This window comes from Tiliqua scincoides, chromosome 6, assembly GCF_035046505.1.
Source record: "Tiliqua scincoides isolate rTilSci1 chromosome 6, rTilSci1.hap2, whole genome shotgun sequence".
Classification (NCBI taxonomy): Eukaryota; Metazoa; Chordata; class Lepidosauria; order Squamata; family Scincidae; genus Tiliqua; species Tiliqua scincoides.
The window spans coordinates 82724142-82744520 of record NC_089826.1 but is presented as its reverse complement, the minus strand read 5'-3'; the positions used below and the strand labels follow the sequence as shown (position 1 = coordinate 82744520).

The 20379-nt window shown below is 46.9% G+C and overlaps 1 protein-coding gene across 1 annotated transcript in view; it reads right to left on the bottom strand.

Moving 5' to 3' along the window:
• Positions 1 to 17359, bottom strand: part of WDR1 (WD repeat domain 1) — a 38886-nt gene extending 21527 nt beyond the window's left edge. Inside the window, exons 1-4 of the mRNA XM_066631994.1 lie at positions 17212 to 17359; positions 16566 to 16687; positions 4919 to 5009; positions 327 to 474 (exon numbers count right to left, since the gene is read on the bottom strand). Coding sequence (XP_066488091.1) covers positions 327 to 474; positions 4919 to 5009; positions 16566 to 16687; positions 17212 to 17227 — 377 coding nt within the window. The 5' untranslated portion in view covers positions 17228 to 17359. The remainder of the gene's footprint in view (positions 1 to 326; positions 475 to 4918; positions 5010 to 16565; positions 16688 to 17211) is intronic.
• Positions 17360 to 20379: the final 3020 nt, after the last annotated feature.

Sequence of the window (20379 nt, the reverse complement as noted above, 5' to 3'; positions counted from 1 at the left end):
ACTTTTTGTTTTAAGAAACACAGGGGAGGGTGTGTGTGTTTCTACTTCAAGGAAATCCCTTGGGGCATCTGGCATGCACCTTGGACTGTATAGCCCTTCAGCACTGTGTTATACAATTACTACATACGCAAACCCTTGAAATCACTGCTTGATAGCATTCAGAAATCTGTGCTTTGGCGACACAGCCAGTGTTACCAAAGATATATACTATTACAAGCCTTCCAGCTGCTAAATGATCACCTGTCAACTGCAAATCTAGAAATTAATGCACAAGAGTCGTGTTCTCCTGCAAGAATTTAATACACCTGTTTTTTCTTCCTACTTACTTCTCTCTTCCTTCCCCAACAGCGGCAAGCCTCTTGCTGTCTTCAGTCCATGCAATGTCTTTTATTCTTCCTGCAAACGGCTGATACTCGTATTTCAATAGATGTTCTTTCTGCGTGGTATCCCAGATTCTAAGCTTCCCAGAGACATCTGTCATGGCACAGCAATAGATAAGCTCACTGTTCAAGCATGATTAAATTGTTGTGTGACCAATCTGTCACACTCAAAATTTTCAGACATGCAAGCCTCAAAAAGCTTGCCATCATGCTTACTAGGAATGCGGGCATCTTTTGCAAACAATTGTGTAACAGAGCTGTTATAAGCAGCTTGCCACAGGACTGCATTTTGGTTCAGTAACAGGCTATAAAGCAAACCTAACCATTCTAAGTTTACTAGGAAACAATATGATCACTTCTTTTGAATATGCAAGATATCCAAGTGGAATATTTAAGGTTATGGTACTCCTGACTCTTTGGGTAAGACATCAAATATTAAACCATACAAAAGTGGTCCACCTTGCAGTGCATTCTGGGGTAACTCTGGGTGAAAGGAGAAGCCTCAGCAAGACCAGAAAGACGCTACAGGCAGTACTGAAGACCACCTACAGCCCTCAAAACTGGTTTCACTGTGCACTAGTAGGAAAAACTACTTTTGGTTTTTTCTGCACTTTCCCTACTTTTCTTAAAAGGCATCCCTGGAATCTGCAATGCAACTGTGAATGCTGAATCCATGGATTCAGGGTATGCCTGTACAAGAATCCAGCAAATAAATTCATATTATTTTGGGCTATGTGAAAGATTATAGAAAATATGTATCTAGAGTTGCTCATAAACCTTTTGAAAATAGCTACAATGTCCGCTTTGTGGGAACCATTTTATAGGAAAGTAACTGAAGTTGCAGTAAATTACCTGTTAGTGAAACCTGGGCTATCATTACCATAACACAGTGGTATTCAAACTGGGGTGTTACAGCGCCCCAGCCTGTGGGTCCTGGCCTCTGCCCCCTTAAGGGGCGGGGGCAGCCAGAAGACAGGGGGAAGGCGCAATCCGCAGGATCGTGCTGCTCAGAGGGGCTGCAAGGGCTTGGGTGCACTTGCCCAAGCCTCCTGCAGCCTCCCGGGGGTGCAGGGAGCCCTGCGCAACCTTCGGCAGGGCTCCCCAGGGCAGGAAAAGTGAAAGCGGAGCGATGGAAGGATCAGATAACTGGCTCAAGCCCTGAGACTATACAAAAATCATATTCTGTAGCTGCTAATTACCTTGCAAAGAGCTCAGCTCCTGCAGTTTGCAAGCATGCACAAATGCAGGGAGAGAAATGTTTGAGAGTCTTTTTTTATTATTACTTATAAGTAAATAATTTCTAGATCTTAATTTTTTAAAAATCTGACAAACCTAGCTGGGCCTTGATAGAATGTCATTTAAAAGAGTGAGTCCTGGTGCTAAAACATTTGGGAACCGCTGATCTAGAACAGGGGTCGGCAACCTGTGGCTCTAGAGCCGCATGTGGCTCTTTCAGCTGTCTGCTGCGGCTCCTCGGGTGAAAGTGGCAAAGGGGGTAACAGGAGGCACCTGTGTTGGGAGGGCAGGCTACTTCCCTCCACCCCCTGAGCTCACTGCCCTCCTCTCCCTTCACCCCCACCAGCCCCCCATTGGTTTCCCTTTTCAATTTTGCCCGCTCTGCAGGCTTAAGCTCCCTGCTTTTCCCTTCCCCAACTCTCCAGCAGGACACCCTCCTCCTCAGCCATTGCAAGCCCTTGCAACCCGCCTTTCCCTGAGCAGGTCCCCACTCTGCAAGGAGAGGCTTTTCCTCCACAGCTGAGGAGACATCCTGTGTGTCTACTCAGTAGTACGCCCCATTACAGCAGATGAAGCTTACTCCCAGGAAAGAGTGCCTGGGATGGCAGCCTTGGAGCCTGCTCAAGGCCAAGCACAAGGACGGGTGAGTGGGAGCCCGCGCAGGTCTGTTCGAGAGTAAGCCCCGATGTAGTCCCTGGGCTACTCCCAGGAAGGTGTGGAGGGCTGTAGCCTCAGCCTCCTCCTGTGCAGGTCTACTCACAAGTAAGCTGTAGTCAGTGAGGCTTCCTCCCAGGAAAGTGTGGAGAGGACTGCAACCTGAGAGCTCCAACCAACTTGTCTGCTCAGAAGTCCCATTGTAGCCAATGGGGCTTCCTCCCAGGATAGTATGGAGAGGGTTGCAGCCTGAGTGAGGGAGGGCAGGCAGGCAAGGCAGAAGCTGGCCTGTGGCTGCCCCCCCCCCCCGCTCCTTCTCTTCCCCACCTCTGGAGTCTGTGTCCTTTTTTCCTTCCAGCAGGGTGCCTCTGGAAGGTGGGGGGGAGTTCTTTAGTATCCATGTAAGATAAGCAGATGTCATAACCGCCATATGTATTGGAATCCTGGAAGATCTGGTGAGGAGGAGATGTGGTGTCAGCAGTGGCCCCTTTAAGGGTAAGGCCTGGGCATCCAGCAGAGTGTGCTGCACAGCTGCAGCCACTTGAAGGTAATAGGGCCCTCAGGGGTATAAGGAGCACCTGAGGCAGGAAGAGGGGTGTGGGTTGGAGAAGGAGTGCAGGTTGGAGAGGAGGCTGACTGGGCTTATTGACTTGGATACTCTGACTGACTTACTTTGGAATCTGACCTTGGACTGTGACTTGGCTTATTGACTTTGGACTCTGCCCTGGATACTCTGACTTTGTGACTAAGGGACTGCTGGAGACACTGGAGTCTGAAGTGTGGCTGCTGTGCCCAAGACCTGCTGAGGACCCAGGGTCTGCTGTAGTGGTGGGAGGCTGCTGGCAAGAGAGAGAACCTCTGCAGGTTGAACAGGCAAGCTACCCTGGAGGTGGGGTCCAGCAGGAGTGCAGGGCAGAACCAAGGTCATTTGTTGGGGGAAAGAAGGGGAGCTAATTTGCTTAAAGTGGGCATAATTCTCCAGGCAGAGAATGGCCTTGGAATCAGGCAAAACACCATAGAGGACCAGGCGTCTGAAAACACAGGACAAGAATGCATGACAAAACTAACTAAAAGCTACAAGAGGGGGTTACATTATAAAAATGGGACCTATAAGAGCATAAAGGTAAAAAAAAAAACTATACATGCAGTATTATCTTCATTTTAGATGTCAAAAGGGTTTTGGGGCTCCTGAGGTTTTTTCCCCTCTGGAAAATGGGTCCAAATGGCTCTTTGAGTGTTTAAGGTTGCTGACCCGATCTAGAAGAACAGATAGTCTCAGGCACAAATGCATTTATCGAGTTACTGCTTTTAGTATGTAGATCCACTCTTTCCAAGAACAACTTCACACTTTAAACTAGTGCTTGCCAGTATTTCACAACCTGTGATTCCCTCTCCTCCCCCCCCACCCCGGTGTGCTGCAAATGCAATGTGCGGCACCTGGAAGTGACTGGCAATAGCTTCAGTGCCAGTCAGAAACCCCATGGGATGCTACAATCAAAGGCAAGAGGTTCAGGCTGAGCTGAACAGTCTTTCCCAGTATGCAAACACTGTGCACAGGAGCTCAGCCCACCAGACTGAGCCTATGTGGCTCAGTCTGTTTTTGTTGCATCCTATGTGGGCTTGCCGCCAGCCAGCCAGCAGCGTGAGGTGCCCCACAGATTGCCGTGCAATGTACCTGGGTGTCACAATGCACAGTTTGAGAAACCCTGCTCTACACAATCAAACCTTTGCCCACTTCTAGACAACAGGGTTGGGCACTGTGAGTGCAGGTTAGGATGGGCCAAATATAAGAGAATGAAAACAATCCTGCCTATCCTACAAGAATAAAGTGAAGCAACAAAGAACCAGAGTGGTCCCTAGGATTAGGGCAAAGCAGATGCCCGCTGTGAGCTCTGCTTCATCCTGCTGGTCCTGAAAAGAAAGCAGAGAGAAGAGAATTGGAGGGGGGGGTGACCCACCTCTTCCTCCAGCACTGGTTACCTATCAAAAACTAGAGGGACGGCAATGTGTCCAGCCGCAAGTGGGAAGGCATCAGTGTTTATGCAACTCCTTACCTTTCCCCAAAACCAGCTGCTTTTTTCCTGCCATTTAGATATTTTGCAGCTGCATTTGCAATTTTAAGAACACAGGATGCACACAGCCACGGCTATACTAAGACTCAGTCGAGCCAGCACATTATGGAATCATTTCTTGAAAAATGAGGCAAAGGGGAAATAAAAAAGTGTAAAAGGGTTTATTATGTTTTTTAAGCCACGGTTAAGACAGCAAAGGGAATGCCAATTTCAGCCTGGGATTGAGGACACGGCCATTTCAGCCGCAATAATACTCTGTGTTCAAAGCACGCCATAAATATTCTCTTCTTGAAATCTCTAAAAATCACCCTGTTGCGTCAGCATTATTATCTCTGCATAGAGATAGAGGGGGGCTAAGAACAAGGAAATGAGGCTTGCTCAAGGTCACCTAGCAAAAAGTGTCTGGAGGCACCCATGTGGGTCTCCTGTATCAACAGAAGGTTAAATCTGCAGTTACAGGACCCATAGATGCAGAAGGTCTGCCGTATACCTTACTTCGGGTGAAATGGGTAACAACAAGGTTGTGTTAAGTCACATATTTCACAAAGACATGTATATACTAGTATTATACTGTACCTCCAGATGCAATGTAGAATCCACTGGGAGCATACTTGGCAACAACTACCTGATGGGCATGTTCTGTGTAGATGTCTGCAATTGCTGGGTTCTACAAAACAATTTTAAAAAAAATTCAATCTTGGAAATAAATATTCAGAGAAATTTCCAATCTGCTCCTCGCAGACATTCTCAGCAGACAAAGCAGTGAAAATTCCACTGTTTCAGGGGCTGAAACAAGATGAACATTTTCAGAAACCCACAGGGAAGACCCCAAATCTGGGAGTTCCCTTCTAAATACAAGCCAAACTATTGGAATGTAGACCTACAAATGGCCACCAAGGTGTTTAGATGATCCTGTAGTGCTGGACTCAACAGCACCAAAAAGCCTGCCAAACAATATAATTTATGCAAGCCTTCTTGTCCCATCAGCTAGAGTGCCGGTGACCCATCTAAACATCTTGGTGGCCATTTGTAGGACTGCGTTCCAATGAACATAAGAACATAAGAACAGCCCCACTGGATCAGGCCATAGGCCCATCTAGTCCAGCTTCCTGTATCTCACAGCGGCCCACCAAATGCCCCAGGGAGCACACCAGATAACAAGAGACCTCATCCTGGGGCCCTCCCCTGCATCTGACATAGCCCATTTCTAAAATCAGGAGGTTGCACATATGCATCATGGCTTGTAACCCATAATGGATTTTTCCTCCAGAAACTTGTCCAATCCCCTTTTAAAGGCATCTAGGCTAGACGCCAGCACCACATCCTGTGGCAAGGAGTTCCACAGACCAACCACACGCTGAGTAAAGAAATATTTTCTTTTGTCTGTCCTAACCCACCCAACACTCAATTTGAGTGGATGTCCCCTGGTTCTGGTATTATGTGAGAGTGTAAAGAGCATCTCCTTATCCACTCTGTCCATCCCCTGCATAATTTTGTATGTCTCAATCATGTCCCCCCTCAGGCGTCTCTTTTCTAGGCTGAAGAGGCCCAAACGCCGTAGCCTTTCCTCATAAGGAAGGTGCCCCAGCCCCGTAATCATCTTAGTCGCTCTGTTTTGCACCTTTTCCATTTCCACTATGTCTTTTTTGAGATGCGGCGACCAGAACTGGACACAATACTCCAGGTGTGGCCTTACCATCGATTTGTACAACGGCATTATAATACTAGCCGTTTTGTTCTCAATACCCTTCCTAATGATCCTAAGCATAGAATTGGCCTTCTTCACTGGCGCCGCACATTGGGTCGACACTTTCATCGACCTGTCCACCACCACCCCAAGATCTCTCTCCTGATCTGTCACAGACAGCTCAGAACCCATCAGCCTATATCTAAAGTTTTGATTTTTTGCCCCAATGTGCATGACTTTACACTTACTGACATTGAAGCGCATCTGCCATTTTGCTGCCCATTCTGCCATTCTGGAGAGATCCTTCTGGAGCTCCTCACAATCACTTCTGGTCTTCACCACTCGGAAAAGTTTGGTGTCATCTGCAAACTTTGCTGCCACACTGCTCACCCCTGTCTCCAGGTCATTTATGAAGAGGTTGAAAAGCACCGGTCCCAGGACAGATCCTTGGGGCACACCACTTTTCACCTCTCTCCATTGTGAAAATTGCCCATTGACACCCACTCTCTGCTTCCTGGCCTCCAACCAATTCTCAATCCACGAGAGGACCTGTCTTCTAATTCCCTGACTGTGGAGTTTTTTCAGTAGCCTTTGGTGAGGGACCGTGTCAAACGCCTTCTGAAAGTCCAGATATATAATGTCCACGGGTTCTCCCAAATCCACATGCCTATTGACCTTTTCAAAGAATTCTATAAGGTTCGTGAGGCAAGACTTACCCTTACAGAAGCCATGCTGACTCTCCCTCAGCAAGGCCTGTTCATCTATGTGTTTTGAGATCCTATCTTTGATGAAGCATTCCACCATCTTACCCGGTATGGATGTTAGGCTGACCGGCCTATGGTTTCCTGGGTCCCCCCTCTTTCCCTTTTTAAAAACAGGCATGACATTTGCTATCCGCCAATCTTCTGGCACCGTAGCTGTTTTGAGGGACAAGTTGCATACCTTAGTCAAGAGATCTGCAACTTCATTCTTCAATTCCTTAATAACTCTTGGGTGGATGCCATCAGGGCCCGGTGACTTATTGATCTTTAATTTATCAATGAGGTCTGAAACATCTTCTCTTTTAACCTCTATCTGACTTAACTCCTCGATCAGGAGGGGCCGTTCGGGCAGCGGTATCTGCCCAAGGTCTTGTGCCGTGAAGACAGATGCAAAGAACTCATTCAATTTCTCTGCCATCTCTAAGTCTCCTTTTATCTCCCCTTTCCCTCCCTCACCATCCAGAGGGCCAACCGCTTCTCTGGCGGGTTTCCTGCTTCTAACATATTTGAAGAATCTTTTATTATTCCCCTTAATGTTGCCAGCCATGCGTTCCTCATAGTCTCACTTGGCCTCCCGTATCACCTTCTTACATTTCTGTTGCCACAATTTATGTTCCTTTTTATTCTCCTCATTAGGGCAAGACTTCCATTTACGGAAGGAAGCTTCCTTGCCCTTCACAGCCTCTCTAACTTGGCTGGTTAGCCATGCGGGCACCCTCCTAGATTTAGTGGAACCCTTCTTTCTTTGCGGTATACACCTCTGCTGGGCCTCTATTACTGTTGTTTTAAGCAGCCTCCATGCACTCTGGAGAGATTGGACTCTTTTTACCCTCCCTTTCAACCTCCTTCTAACCAGCCTCCTCATTTGAGGGAAGTCCGCCCGTCGGAAGTCAAGGGTTTTTGTTAGAGATTTGCCTGGTATTCTTCCCCCAACGTGCACGTCAAAACGGATCGCAGCATGATCACTGTTCCCCAATGGCTCAGTAAAGTTTACATCTCTAACCAGCTCCTGCATACCGCACAATATTAAATCCAGAGTCACCTGTCCTCTGGTGGGCTCCGTGACTAGCTGCTCTAAGCCACAGTCATTTAGCACGTCAAGAAATCCGGTTTCCTTATCGTGACCAGAACACAAATTGACCCAGTCAATATGAGGATAATTGAAGTCCCCCATGATTACAACCCTGTCCCTCCTTGTCACCTCCCTGATCTGTTTCCTCATTTCAAGGTCCCCATCCGATTTCTGGTCTGGAGGACGATAGCACGCCCCCAGTATTACATCACTGCACAAGCCTGGTAATTTAACCCACAGAGATTCTACAGTGGAGTCGGACCCACCTTCAATCTCTACTTTGCTGGATTCTATCCCTTCCTTAACATAAAGGGCCACCCCACCTCCAACATGCCCCTGCCTGGTTTGTCCCAGTGAGGCTTTTCTGTGAATTATGGCTCAACCTTCTTTGCCTGATGTTCTGCTATCGAGATCAAAGCAGTTGTCTTAACAGCCCACATTCATCAAACAGTCACAATTCAGAACATTTAATTGGGAAACCCAAGAGTTGTGTATAAGTTGGGTTAATCAGAACTCAAAAATTGAGTTCTAGAAGTGGTTATCACCAAGTGCTTAATTATAAAAAAAGGAGAGAGACTACCAACATACTTTCTAGTCACTGTACTGTTGGACCTCTGAAGCCAGCAGATAATTAAACCCATGGGAGGGGGCCATCACCCACATCCAGGAGGTGGCCTGAGGCCTGGGAAGGATGCACATGGCCTCCCTGTGCTTCAGATCACCTCCTGTACACAACCGGAAGGTACAGATCGACCCTCCTGATGGGGTTCAGGACCTGCATTGGGCCAAATCTGCAGGCCCCAAACCCACAGATGAAGGCTGACCTGTACTGAGATTTAAGTAACATCAGCCCAGCACAGAAAAGGACCATTTCGCTACTTATAACCTAGTACAATAATTTCTAAGCATAGATGACCATAATAAATCATTCAACATCAAGAACAGCACTAACTGACTATCAGGACTTAGGGTCTTTGAAAAGTGCATGGTTGTTTTCTGTAAACAGTAAGCCTATTCGACAGTGTGCAAAAGTACACAGAAATCTTTATCAGGTGCAGAATATTTGCTGTAAGCTGTTACAGAAAACATAATTCCCAAGTCAAATGCTGACAAAATGCCAAAGGTTCGGGGCATTCTCAGAATCAAGCCTAGATAGTCAGGAGTAGCTCCAACCAAAGATCATATCACTAGAACACCCACCACTGAAGTCCTCCCAGTACATTCCAACGCCTTGGGATCTACTTTTAACAGAACCAGCGCAGAATCTTGATTAACAATACAGCAAACACAACACACTTTTCCCACAGAAAGCTACCCAAAGACACTCAAATGCTTAGCCCCAGTACCTCATGCTACCAATATTACGCGATGATTATTTACCCTGGTCTTAATAAAGAATAGTAATTTTTGTCCATGGTACACTTAACTCAAGAGAGAGGGATTCAAAAAGTTAGGTGGAAAGAAACTATTATGCAACTGATATGTATACTGCAATTTTCAAAGGATCAAATCACACCTCCTGTACACAGTGCAACTGATTGAGATTAGGCTGGCAACAACGGAAGGAGACTAACATAAGAACGGCTGCTCTGGAGCAGGCCCAGACCGATCTAGTTCAGCTTCCTGCACTGCGCACTGGCTCGCCAGAGGCCTCAGGGAACACTCAAAACAAGAGAACTGCATCCTGTTGCCAGTCCCTTGCATCCGGCATTCTACTTCTAGAACCAGGAGGTCACACATACCCATCACAGTTTCTAACCTGTGATGGAGTTTTCATCCATAAATCAGTACAATCCCCTTTTAAAGGTATCTAGGCCAGGTACAATCACCACATCTTGTGGCAAGGGGTTCCACAGTTTCCCCCTTGGGGACACTGCAACTTTGGAAATCTTTTCCAACAGAGTTAAGAACTGCCTCCTCCTGGGTGACCTTCCAATGGGGGGGGGTGTTTGAAAAACTCTGTTTAAATTAGCCTTCTCCTTTTAGCGCCCCCCCCCCCCGCAAAATGTGCTGTTCTCCCATTTTTATTCTGCTTTTTTTACACAGGCTGCATTTTTATGCTTTTGTATCTTCTTTAAAATTGTATTTTATAAGTTGTGATATCTATATAGGTTTGGGCATCTTGGTTTTTAAGAAGAAAGGCAGCATATACATCTTTTTAATAAACAGGCCTGTGGAGGTTCTCTCCACAGACCTTCTCTGGCTTCAGAACTCCTCCTAGATACAACCAGAAGTTGTGGACACGAACAGGACATGGCTTCCAGTCGTGTCTTGGAGGTCTTCTGATGGGACTGGGAGGCTGGCGTGACCTCCAGAGGGGCCGGCGCAGCCCCCAGGTGAGTCTTTGTGGTGTAGCAGATTTGACCCACACAGATTTCATTATTCATGGATTTCAATGTCCACGAGGGTTGTGGAACTGACCCCCCCCCCCCCACGGATACTGAGGGTCCACTATATAACCTCATGTAACTACAGAGGTAAGGGCAAAGGAAAAAAGCTTCGGGAGCGAAACAAGTGCTATCCAAGAAAGCAATAGAACCAGGGAAAAACAGGAGAGAAGGATAAGAACAGACTAGGAGAAGAGAATAAGAACATGAGGCTATCTACAAGACTGAAGGTAAGAGAAGACAAACTGGAAGAGTAAACAGGCAGAGAGAAGTGTGCCTGACTAACAGCTGCAGCGATAATGAAGGTTGAAATTCATGTAATACTCTTTGGACTTTAGGATGTAGTACAGTTGACTCAAGGAATGAGTACTGCTGATGTATAACTGACAAATACAGGCATGCTGGTTGAACATGCTCCCAACGTTGGTTAGTCATCCTATTGCTCACTACTGAGTCACTCTGCCACTTTCCATTCTGTTAGGTCAGGGAACGCCAAGAATTCCTCTAATACCATGCTCCTTCTACTGCTCCTTCTGCTGCCACAATCCTAAAATGACTGTCCTGCAAGTGAGCCCCAACGACAACAAGGAGCAACTTCTAAGCACAGGGAGAGTTGGCTTCTGCAGATGGTTTTAAAGGATATTTAAATATTCTGTTTTATGATAGCAGGGGAAAAAAGAGGGGGCATTACGATCCATTTTAAGCCAAGAACTTCACCAAAAGGTCAAACACCTTCCTTGTTGTTTAAGTCACCCACCTTTTAAAGGCCCAGCGTTAAAACTGGAACGTAATGCATGTGGTCATGTCTATTTCTATATTGCAGCTCCTCTTTGAGCAAGAGACTAACACAGACCAGAGAAGCCTACAAAAGTCATTTAAAGGAAGGAGAAAAAGCCACCAGGAGAGCTCTGAAGGAAATCAAATACCAGATGCTTTAAAAAAAAAAAAGCAGCAGCAGCAAACTAACTAAAATCTGAAACACATTCCGCTATGTCGTTCTCTAATTAAAACAGGGTCCTTTTTAAGCCCTGAAACTAGAGATACTTATGAACAGCTTGCAATTGATGAACACTGCGCTGGGCAAAAGGTAAAATATTCATGCCACTGGGTAATCCAGTCTTGCAGATGGTGCTTTCTAGAATTCTTCTGGAACATGAATACTGTGTGTGCCAATTACGGATGAAGGGACAGCAGCACAAGATAATGCTATGGTTGTATTCAGGGCTGAAGAGGCACAACTAAATGGACTGGAGATGTATTTCAAGGTTACTTTAGAAACCATCACACTTCCTTACTGAGCAATCAACCAATGGTTTCTCAAATGGCTTACTCAGTGACCCCACACAACGGCTTGTAGCAAATGATTCTATCACAAAGGTTTGGCTGTTTGCCATATATCAGTTTCACTGGGTTCTTTTGCTAGGTTCATATCGTAAAAAGAATATGAATAAATTATACTACCTTATTACAAGCACTTAGCTCTGTACAACAAATGCAAATTCATTTATAAGTCCATGCACCCTCACCCCACCAATTAAGAATCTTTGGTGCTCAAATCGTACAAGACACTGTTCGTTGCACTGTCATATGCAATAAAAGATTTAGCACTTTTTGGAATTTCCACTAATTTCCATTTTGTTGTCATAGCCAATTACTCAGTGCAGTATTTTTTCTAATCATTATCCAAATTCCATCTTGACTAATGACATGCTCTGAACACAGGACATTTTGAAACTTTTCTTTGTAAGGACTTCGTATCCTACCTTTATTCCAATTCCTTCTAAACCAGGTCATTGGCAACCTTCAGTCTCGAAAGACTCTGGTATCGCGCTCTGAAAGGTGGTTCTGGCACAGCGTCTAGTGTGGCTGAAAAGGCCGATTCGGGAGTGGCAATCCCTTCCACACCGGGAGCAAGTGCAGTCTGTCCCTGGTCTGTCCCCCTGGCTATGGGCCTTCCTTCTTTGCCTCTTTGCCTCAGACTGTTGGCCAAGTGTGTCTTCAAACTGGGAAAGGCCATGCTGCACAGCCTGCCTCCAAGTGGGCCGCTCAGAGGCCAGGGTTTCCCACTTGTTGAGGTCTCCAAAGCGGAGACCGCTGTGCAGCTGAAAAGCCCTCCCTGTCCCAGCCAGCACTTCCCGTTCCACTGTGCTGCTGCTGCTCCTGGCACCCAATCTCAACACAGGGACACTCCAGGCAGTTGTGTCTATAGCCCATCACCCCAGCAGGCTTTGCGACACGACGTCCAGGTAGATGTGACTGCCCAGAGCATCCCTGTGTCAAGTTTGGGGACCAGGGGCAGCGGCAGCATGGCGGAACGGTAAGCGCTGCTCACACAGGTGAGGGCTATCTCCAAATGTCGGATCCAGCCCATGGGCCATAGTTTGGAGAGCCCTGTTCTAAAGCACTGCAAGTTCTTATAGTCCTGGAGAGGCCAAATTGTGGTTTCTGAGATACATCTGGCTCCCTGAAATACAAGGTGCAGCTCTTGGAAAAATGCTGGCATCACAATTGTAAGAACATAAGAACAGCCCCACTGGATCAGGCCATAGGCCATTCTAGTCCAGCTTCCTGTATCTCACAGTGGCCCACCAAAAATTTTGCATCACAGTATAAAAGGTAAATAAGACATTTCCATGCGTTATAATCATTTACCAGGTACAAACTGGAAGTCCACTAAATTAAAACATATGTTTAATGTTCATGCTGAGTAAATACATTTAAGAATATAAATCCTTCTTAAATACTGTGACTCTCAAACAGCTCTCTTATGGCAAATTTTAGATGTTGAGAGTCACATGTGGCTCTTACGTTAAGCAAGTCTGGCAACCCCTGTTATAGTTTTAAACACAAACACCACATATAACAGACATTATGAGGTGATCATATGTTAGCCTGCTTGTGCTTCCTAAATTACAGCTCACCAGACTCAATGCAGGACTAAGAAACTGCCTTGCTCCCTTACCTAAAGCTATCTGGCACTCCCAAACTGAAATTAAAGATCAAGAGTGTAATCTCCAGGCTGTTTTCTCTATAAATAGTTCTGCTGACACTTTTTGAAACTATCCTGAAAGTTACAGTGTTAAATGTTGCAAAAAGAAAGATGGAACTTCCAATATCTACAAAGAATGGTCAACTGGATGTCATGTCTCAGAGAAGGTTACCAAAGCTGGTCAACCAGCCTAAAACATAGTACTTCATGAAATGGTAAAGTTGAGTCAGCTGTACTTCTTAGCTACATGTTCCTCTGTACAGCGCGACCCCCATATTCATGGGTGAGGCACTCACAGACTTGACCCACCCTTGGTTCAGAACCTGCATCTGGAGGGCCCAGAGGACCTCCAGATGCAACCAGAAGTGCTTTCTAGTCAGAGGACAACCAGAGGTCCTCTGTGGGTCCAACTGCATATCTCAGAACCTGCGGGTTCGGTATCCACAGGTCCAACCTGTACTATGAAAATGCTTTGCACATAGAGAACAAAACTTCATATGAAAGGCAGGGTTAGGTCCCTTTTCCAACATTTAATTTTAAATCACTCAGACCCCCTGCCTACAGTGGTACAGCTCAGACAGCTGGTTTAGCATCTCAGTGAGAACTAGGTGTTAATAGTTATCTGGTATGCGAGATACCCTCTGTAAGCTTAATCACTTCCAAAATACTGCACCATCTTGTTTAGTCACAACTTAATACCAAGCTTAGTGTGCAGTGAATGAGAGCAAGTGCTGTACAGCAGATTATGTACTGGAGAGGATTGGGTTAAAGTCTCTGCTCAGCCCTGAAGCTCAATGCAAGGTACTGGGTTAGTTTCCCCCCCTCTTCTCCGAGAGGCACTTCTAGTTTGCTGAAAAACTAAAGTGCCTCTACGAAGCCTCTATGAAGCCTTCCGAAACACATGGAGGCCATTCCTGGCCTCACCACACCTCAGAACACCTGAAAGGCACTTCTGGTCATGTCCAGAGATCCTCTGAGCCCTCCGTCCTCATGGATTTGAAAATCCATGGATTTTGATATCTGCAGGGGTCCTGGAACAGATTCCCCCATGGATACTGGGGGTCCACAGTATACAGTACATGAATTTGTAACTGTTTAAGATTTTACTCCACAATAATGTTTTACAATAGTTTTGGCTTTCAACATCTATGCCCAGGAAAGAATGGAAAGAAGTGGAATTCTCAACATTGGCCAGTCTAACAAAAAAGCTTTGGTTTAGCAACTGCAGATTATGAATTGAGGACCTCTACTTCCTGGTTCCGTCTCTGGGCATCAAGAATTAAGTAGTAAACAACACTACTACATTCTCTGAACAGGTATGCAAATTGTGACCACTCTGTGCCATTCCCTGTGCCAATCCATTATAGTGAAGCCACAGAGTTGGAGGCAAGCCTGCACCCCTTCCCCAAGGAAAATACCACTTTCCTTACTCACAGGAGGGCTGTTTTTGAAAGAGGGAACCCATGCCTAGAGGAGTTCCCCTATTTGTGCATGCACTTGTGCAAGACTTTTTAAAATAGTATCTTCCTCATTCAACATATTTCTCACACTTTAATATGATCCCTGCTATGTTGAGGCTCTTTGATGTGAAAAGTCTTCCATCAGCATTTCTGCAGGAGTTCATAGAACAGCATTAAGTCAATTTCTCCTTTACCATTCTATTCTTTGGATACAATCCTCTGTTCCCCCTGCTAATGATGCTTCTAGTTCTGGGCCATCAGGCCACAAAACAGACCACAGTGCCCAGCCTTGGAGTGAGGCAGTAGTGAGGCTTGGGGAACGGAACAGCCAAGCCCACATGCCATTTTGTTCCTGTCCGTGCATGCCAGAAACTCCTGTTGCCCAACGTGTAGATGGGTCACCTGTAGAACAGAATGTAGTTTGCCTAGGTCCACAATTTAACAGCAACTTACTGCTCATTAAAAGGGCAAGATGGTCCTGTTTCTTAACAGTGGGTCTCAAACTGTGAGCCATGGCTCCCCAGGGAGCCACGGAAACCAGCCAAGGGCCACAGAATCCTTATAAAAAAACCTGCTGCCCTATACAACGTATAGGATTGTAGCCCTAATGGGGAGCTATAGCCATTGGCCACAGCCAATGGCCATGATGTCCAGACAGCCATCAGTCAAAAACGTTTGGGAACTACTGCTCTTTATTGTGCTTTCAAGGCATCCCAAGTGCCTCAAAGCCTCAGCAAGAATGCCAGGACAACTCTCCACTTTTCTCCCCAGTGCCAAGGTCAGGAGGATTGGCACTTGTCTGGGACATGGCACTCCTTCCCAGTCCAATGGCAAGTGCATTTGTAGACCCCCAATCCTTTCCATTCACATGGCAGTTATAGCAGGACCATTTTTGCCCCTTCAGACAGTATAATCTCTCCAGAGTGCCTTGTTGCTAAACACCAACACCAAAACTTAGATAATCCCACAATTATCAGCATTTATGTACACTGCAGAAAATACAATATAATTTTCCCACCCCAGCCACTTTTATCACAACCAAACTTCTAAGTGGGACGATTTACTAGGTATCGCTTTCAGGGACATGAAGAAAGCGGAAGAATTTCCCAGTGGTCGTTCTTACTAATAAAGTGGTTTGGCCTTGTGGGTTTTAAGAAGGGCTCCCAGAAGTACTAAGAGCACACACATATAACCTCTGTGTATCTCAGCAGAGCAAGAGAGGTTTACAACTAATAACCACACTTCAGATTTCCCCACTGTTCCTCCATAGCTTGACAGCACTCAGAACTGCTGATGACACTCCTCTGTCCAGAGAGGAGATAAGCAGACACAATCTCCTGCAACAACCACTTGAAGCTACTGTGCAGTAAGGAAGTTATTTACTACTACTAATTAGGATTCAGATGCAAAACCAGTCTCCAATTGCTCAACACACAAAAATATTTCCATAAAGCAGGAGAAACAGACTAGACTCCTGCTGTGCCGGTTACAAGATTAGGGAAAGCGTAATTGGGGAAAGCAGATATGCTTTAATTGTTATGGTATGACTTATTAACTTAATATGGTTCCACACCTCCCTGGGGTATGGAGTATTACATTGGTATTGAAATATGCCCATAAATAGTCAACTTTTTCCCCCTCCACCGAGCCTGATTTTTTCACATTCCAGCACATCTCTGCCTGCAACCTCCATTCTTCCCCAGCCTTGGCTCTGTGCAAGTCATTCATCGCCTCTGCCCAATGCTCAGCCACATGATCAGAGGTCTTGCTAATGCCGTGAGCATGCAAGAGCTTAGAATGGCACACCTAGGAATGGCAAGGGGGGAAAAAAAAAACACGGCCCAAAGAATGTAAGCGGCGACATTACATCGATGTTCCGGATGACGACACACTTCCCGTTGGTGTACAGAAAGTTGTTGCCCTTTGGGTCTCCCCCGATGATTTTGGAGACGCCTCTCTCGACCTGGGGCAGGCTGGCAAACACTTGGCCTGGAAGGGGGAAAAAAAAAAGTGCATTCACGTTGGCATGGCTCACAGCAGTCTCTGGGGGAGCAGGCGCACTGGTGGCACAGCCAGAGGTGCATGTTAACTTGTTGCTGGCCAGAGAGGAGAGACGCCCCAGAAGACTTTGGCTGGCCACTGGCAGATCATGGAGAAGGGAGTGGGTGAGGGGGAGCTGCCCCCCTTCCCGCATTCTGCTAAAGATAACCTGCATGCTGCAATCTCGCTGCTCGCCCTGGAAGAGTGCGCAGAGTTCAGTCCTCCCCAGGCAGCCCGCAAATGAATGGCATCCTTGCCCCCGTCCCCTCCCCAAAGCCCCCACAGCCCCCCCACCAGGGTGGGCAAGAGGGCACAGGAGGGGGCCCTGGAACGACAGCAGCAGGAGAGGAAGCCCCCCAGCAACACCGCTGCCACTGCAATGGCTGGCGGGCTTCCCTTCCTCCTCCACGTCTTCCTGGGAATAGAAGGAGCTGCACCCCGCACGCGAGCCGGGCGCGGCCAGGCGGACTCACTCAGCTCGGCAGGCATCTTCGCCCCGCTTGTTCCAGCTGCTGCCAGGCCGCGGTGGAGCCCAGGGCGGAGGGAAGGCGATGGCCGGGCTCGCAGATCTCCCGCAGCAGCAGCGCAGCGCGTCGCCTCCCACCCCTCCGCCTTCCCTGCTTTGACCATATATAGTCAACTCAGCTCCAGCCGCGCAGCGCAGCCCGGCCCGTCCCGCCCGGCCGCCTCCGCTCCGCCCGCCGCAAGCTCAGCCCGACTCCGCCCCGCTCGCCCGCGCGCCAGCAGGGAAGGGCTGCGGAGGCGAGCACGAGCTGCTGCTGCTGCTACGTGCGCGCGTGCCCGGGCCGGGGAAAGGCACTGGGCGGGCAGGCAGGCGCCGGCATCGCCCCTGCGCTGTGCTCTCTGCCGCCGCCGGGGGCGCATCGCGCGTTGGGTAGGGGCAGCGCTGGGAAGGGGGCAGCGCTGAGCAGTGGCCTGGAGGGCAAGCAGGAGCAGCAGCTCTGGGCGAGCTGGAGAGTAGGTCTCAAAAAGGCACAGAAAGAAAAAATGCACCTAAAGCAAAAAAAAAGGCACCTTAAAAATACTTTTTAAGCAAAGATGCACCTTAAAGATGCACCTAAAGAAAAAATGCAGCTTAAAATACCTTTAAAGCAAAGATGCACCTGAAAATGCTCCTTAAAATGCACCTAAATCAAAAATGCACCTGAAAAATACTTTTAAAGCAAAGATGCACCTTAAAATGCACCTTAAAGAACATAAGAACAGCCCCACTGGATCAGGCCATAGGCCCATCTAGTCCAGCTTCCTGAGTCTCACAGCGGCCCACCAAATGCCCCAGGGAGCACACCAGATAACAAGAGACCTCATCCTGGTGCCCTCCCTTGCACTGGCATTCTGACATAGCCCATTTCTAAAATCAGGAGGTTGCACATACGCATCATGGCTTGTAACCCATATTGGATTTTTCTCCAGAAAATTGTCCAATCCCCTTTTAAAGGCGTCCAGGCCAGATGCCATCACCACATCACGTGACAAGGAGTTCCACAGACCAATCACATGCTGAGTAAAGAAATATTTTCTTTTGTCTGTCCTAATCCTCCCAACACTCAATTTTAGTGGATGTCCCCTGGTTCTGATGTTATGTGAGAGTGTAAAGAGCATCTCTATATCCACTTTATCCTTCCCCTGCATAATTTTGTATGTCTTAATCATGTTCCCCCTCAGGCGTCTCTTTTCTAGGCTGAAGAGGCCCAAACGCCGAAGCCTTCCCTCATAAGGAAGGTGCCCCAGCCCAGCAATCATTTTAGTCACTCTCCTTTGCACCTTTTCTATTTCCACTATGTCCTTTTTGAGATACGGCGACCAGAACTGGAAACAATACTCCAGGTGTGGCCTTACCATCGATTTGTACAACGGCATTATAATATTAGCCGTTTTGTTCTCAATACCCTTCCTAATGATCCCAAGCATAGAATTGGCCTTCTTCACTGCAGCCGTACATTGGGTCAACACTTTCATCGACCTGTCCACCGGCACCCCACAATCTCTCTCCTGATCTGTCACAGACAGGTCAGAACCCATCAGCCTATATGTGAAGTTTTGATTTTTTTCCCAAATGTGCATGACTTTACACTTGCTGACATTGAAATGCATCTGCCATTTTGCTGCCCATTCTGCCAGTTTGGAAAGATCCTTCTAGAGCTCCTCACAATCACGTCTGGTCTTCACCACTCAGAAACGTTTGGTGTTGTCTGCAAACTTAGCCACCTCACTGCTCACCCCTGTCTCGAGGTCATTTATGAAGAGGTTGAAAAGCACCGGACCCAGGACAGATCCTTGGGGCACATTGCTTTTCACTTCTCTCCATTGTGAAAATTGCCCATTGACACCCACTCTCTGTTTACTGATCTTCAAACAGTTCTCAATCCATGAGAGAACCTGCCCTCTAATTCCCTGACTATGGAGTTTTTTCAGTAGCCTTTGGTGAGGGACCATGTCAAAAACCTTCTGAAAGTCCAGATATAAAATGTCCACGGGTTCTCCTGCATCCACATGCCTGTTGACCTTTTCAAAGAATTCTATAAGGTTCGTGAGGCAAGACTTACCCTTACAGAAGCCATGCTGACTCTCCCTCAGCAAGGCCTGTTCGTCTATGTGTTTTGAGATCCTATCTTTGATGAGGCATTCCACCATCTTACCCGGTATAGATGTTAGGCTGACCAGCCTATAGTTTCCCGGGTCCCCCCTCTTTCCCTTTTTAAAGATTGGTGTGACATTTGCTGTCCTCCAATCTTCTGGCACTATGGCCGTTTTGAGGGACAAGTTGCATATTTTAGTCAAGAGATCAGCAACTTCATTCTTTAATTCCTTAATAACTCTTGGGTTGATGCCATTAGGGCCTGGTGACCTATTGGTCTTTAATTTATCAATTAGGTCTGAAATGTCTTCTCTTTTAACCTCTATCTGACATAATTGCTTGGTCAGGAGGGGCCGTTCGGGCAGTGGTATCTGCCCGAGGTCTTCTGCAGTGAAGACAGATGCAAAGAACTCATTTAATTTCTCTGCCATCTCTAAGTCTCCTTTTATCTCCCCTTTCCCTCCCTCACCATCCAGAGGGCCAACCGCTTCTCTGGCGGGTTTCCTGCTTCTAACGTATTTGAAGAAACTTTTATTTTCCCCCTTAATGCTGCTGGCCATGCGTTCCTCATAGTCTCTCTTGGGCCCCCCGTATCACCTTCTTACATTTCTTTTGCCACAGTTTATGTTCCTTTTTGTTCTCCTCATTAGGGCAAGACTTTCATTTACTGAAGGAAGCTTCTTTGCCCTTTACAGCCTCTCTAACTTGACTCGTTAGCCATGCGGGCACCCTCCTGGATTTAGTGGAACCCTTCTTTCTTTGTGGTATACAACTCTGCTGGGCCTCTATTACTGTTTTTTTTAAACAGCTTCCATGCACTCTGGAGAGACTGGACTCTTTTTACCTTCCCTTTCAACCTTCTAAGATGCACCTAAATAAAGATGCACCTTAAAAATGCACCTAAAGTAAAAAAATGCACCTTAAAATTACTTTTAAAGCACCTAAAAATGCACCTTAAAGATGCATCTGAAGCAAAAAATGCACCTTAAAAATGCACCTAAAGTAAAAAAAAATGCACCTTAAAAATACTTTTAAAGCAATG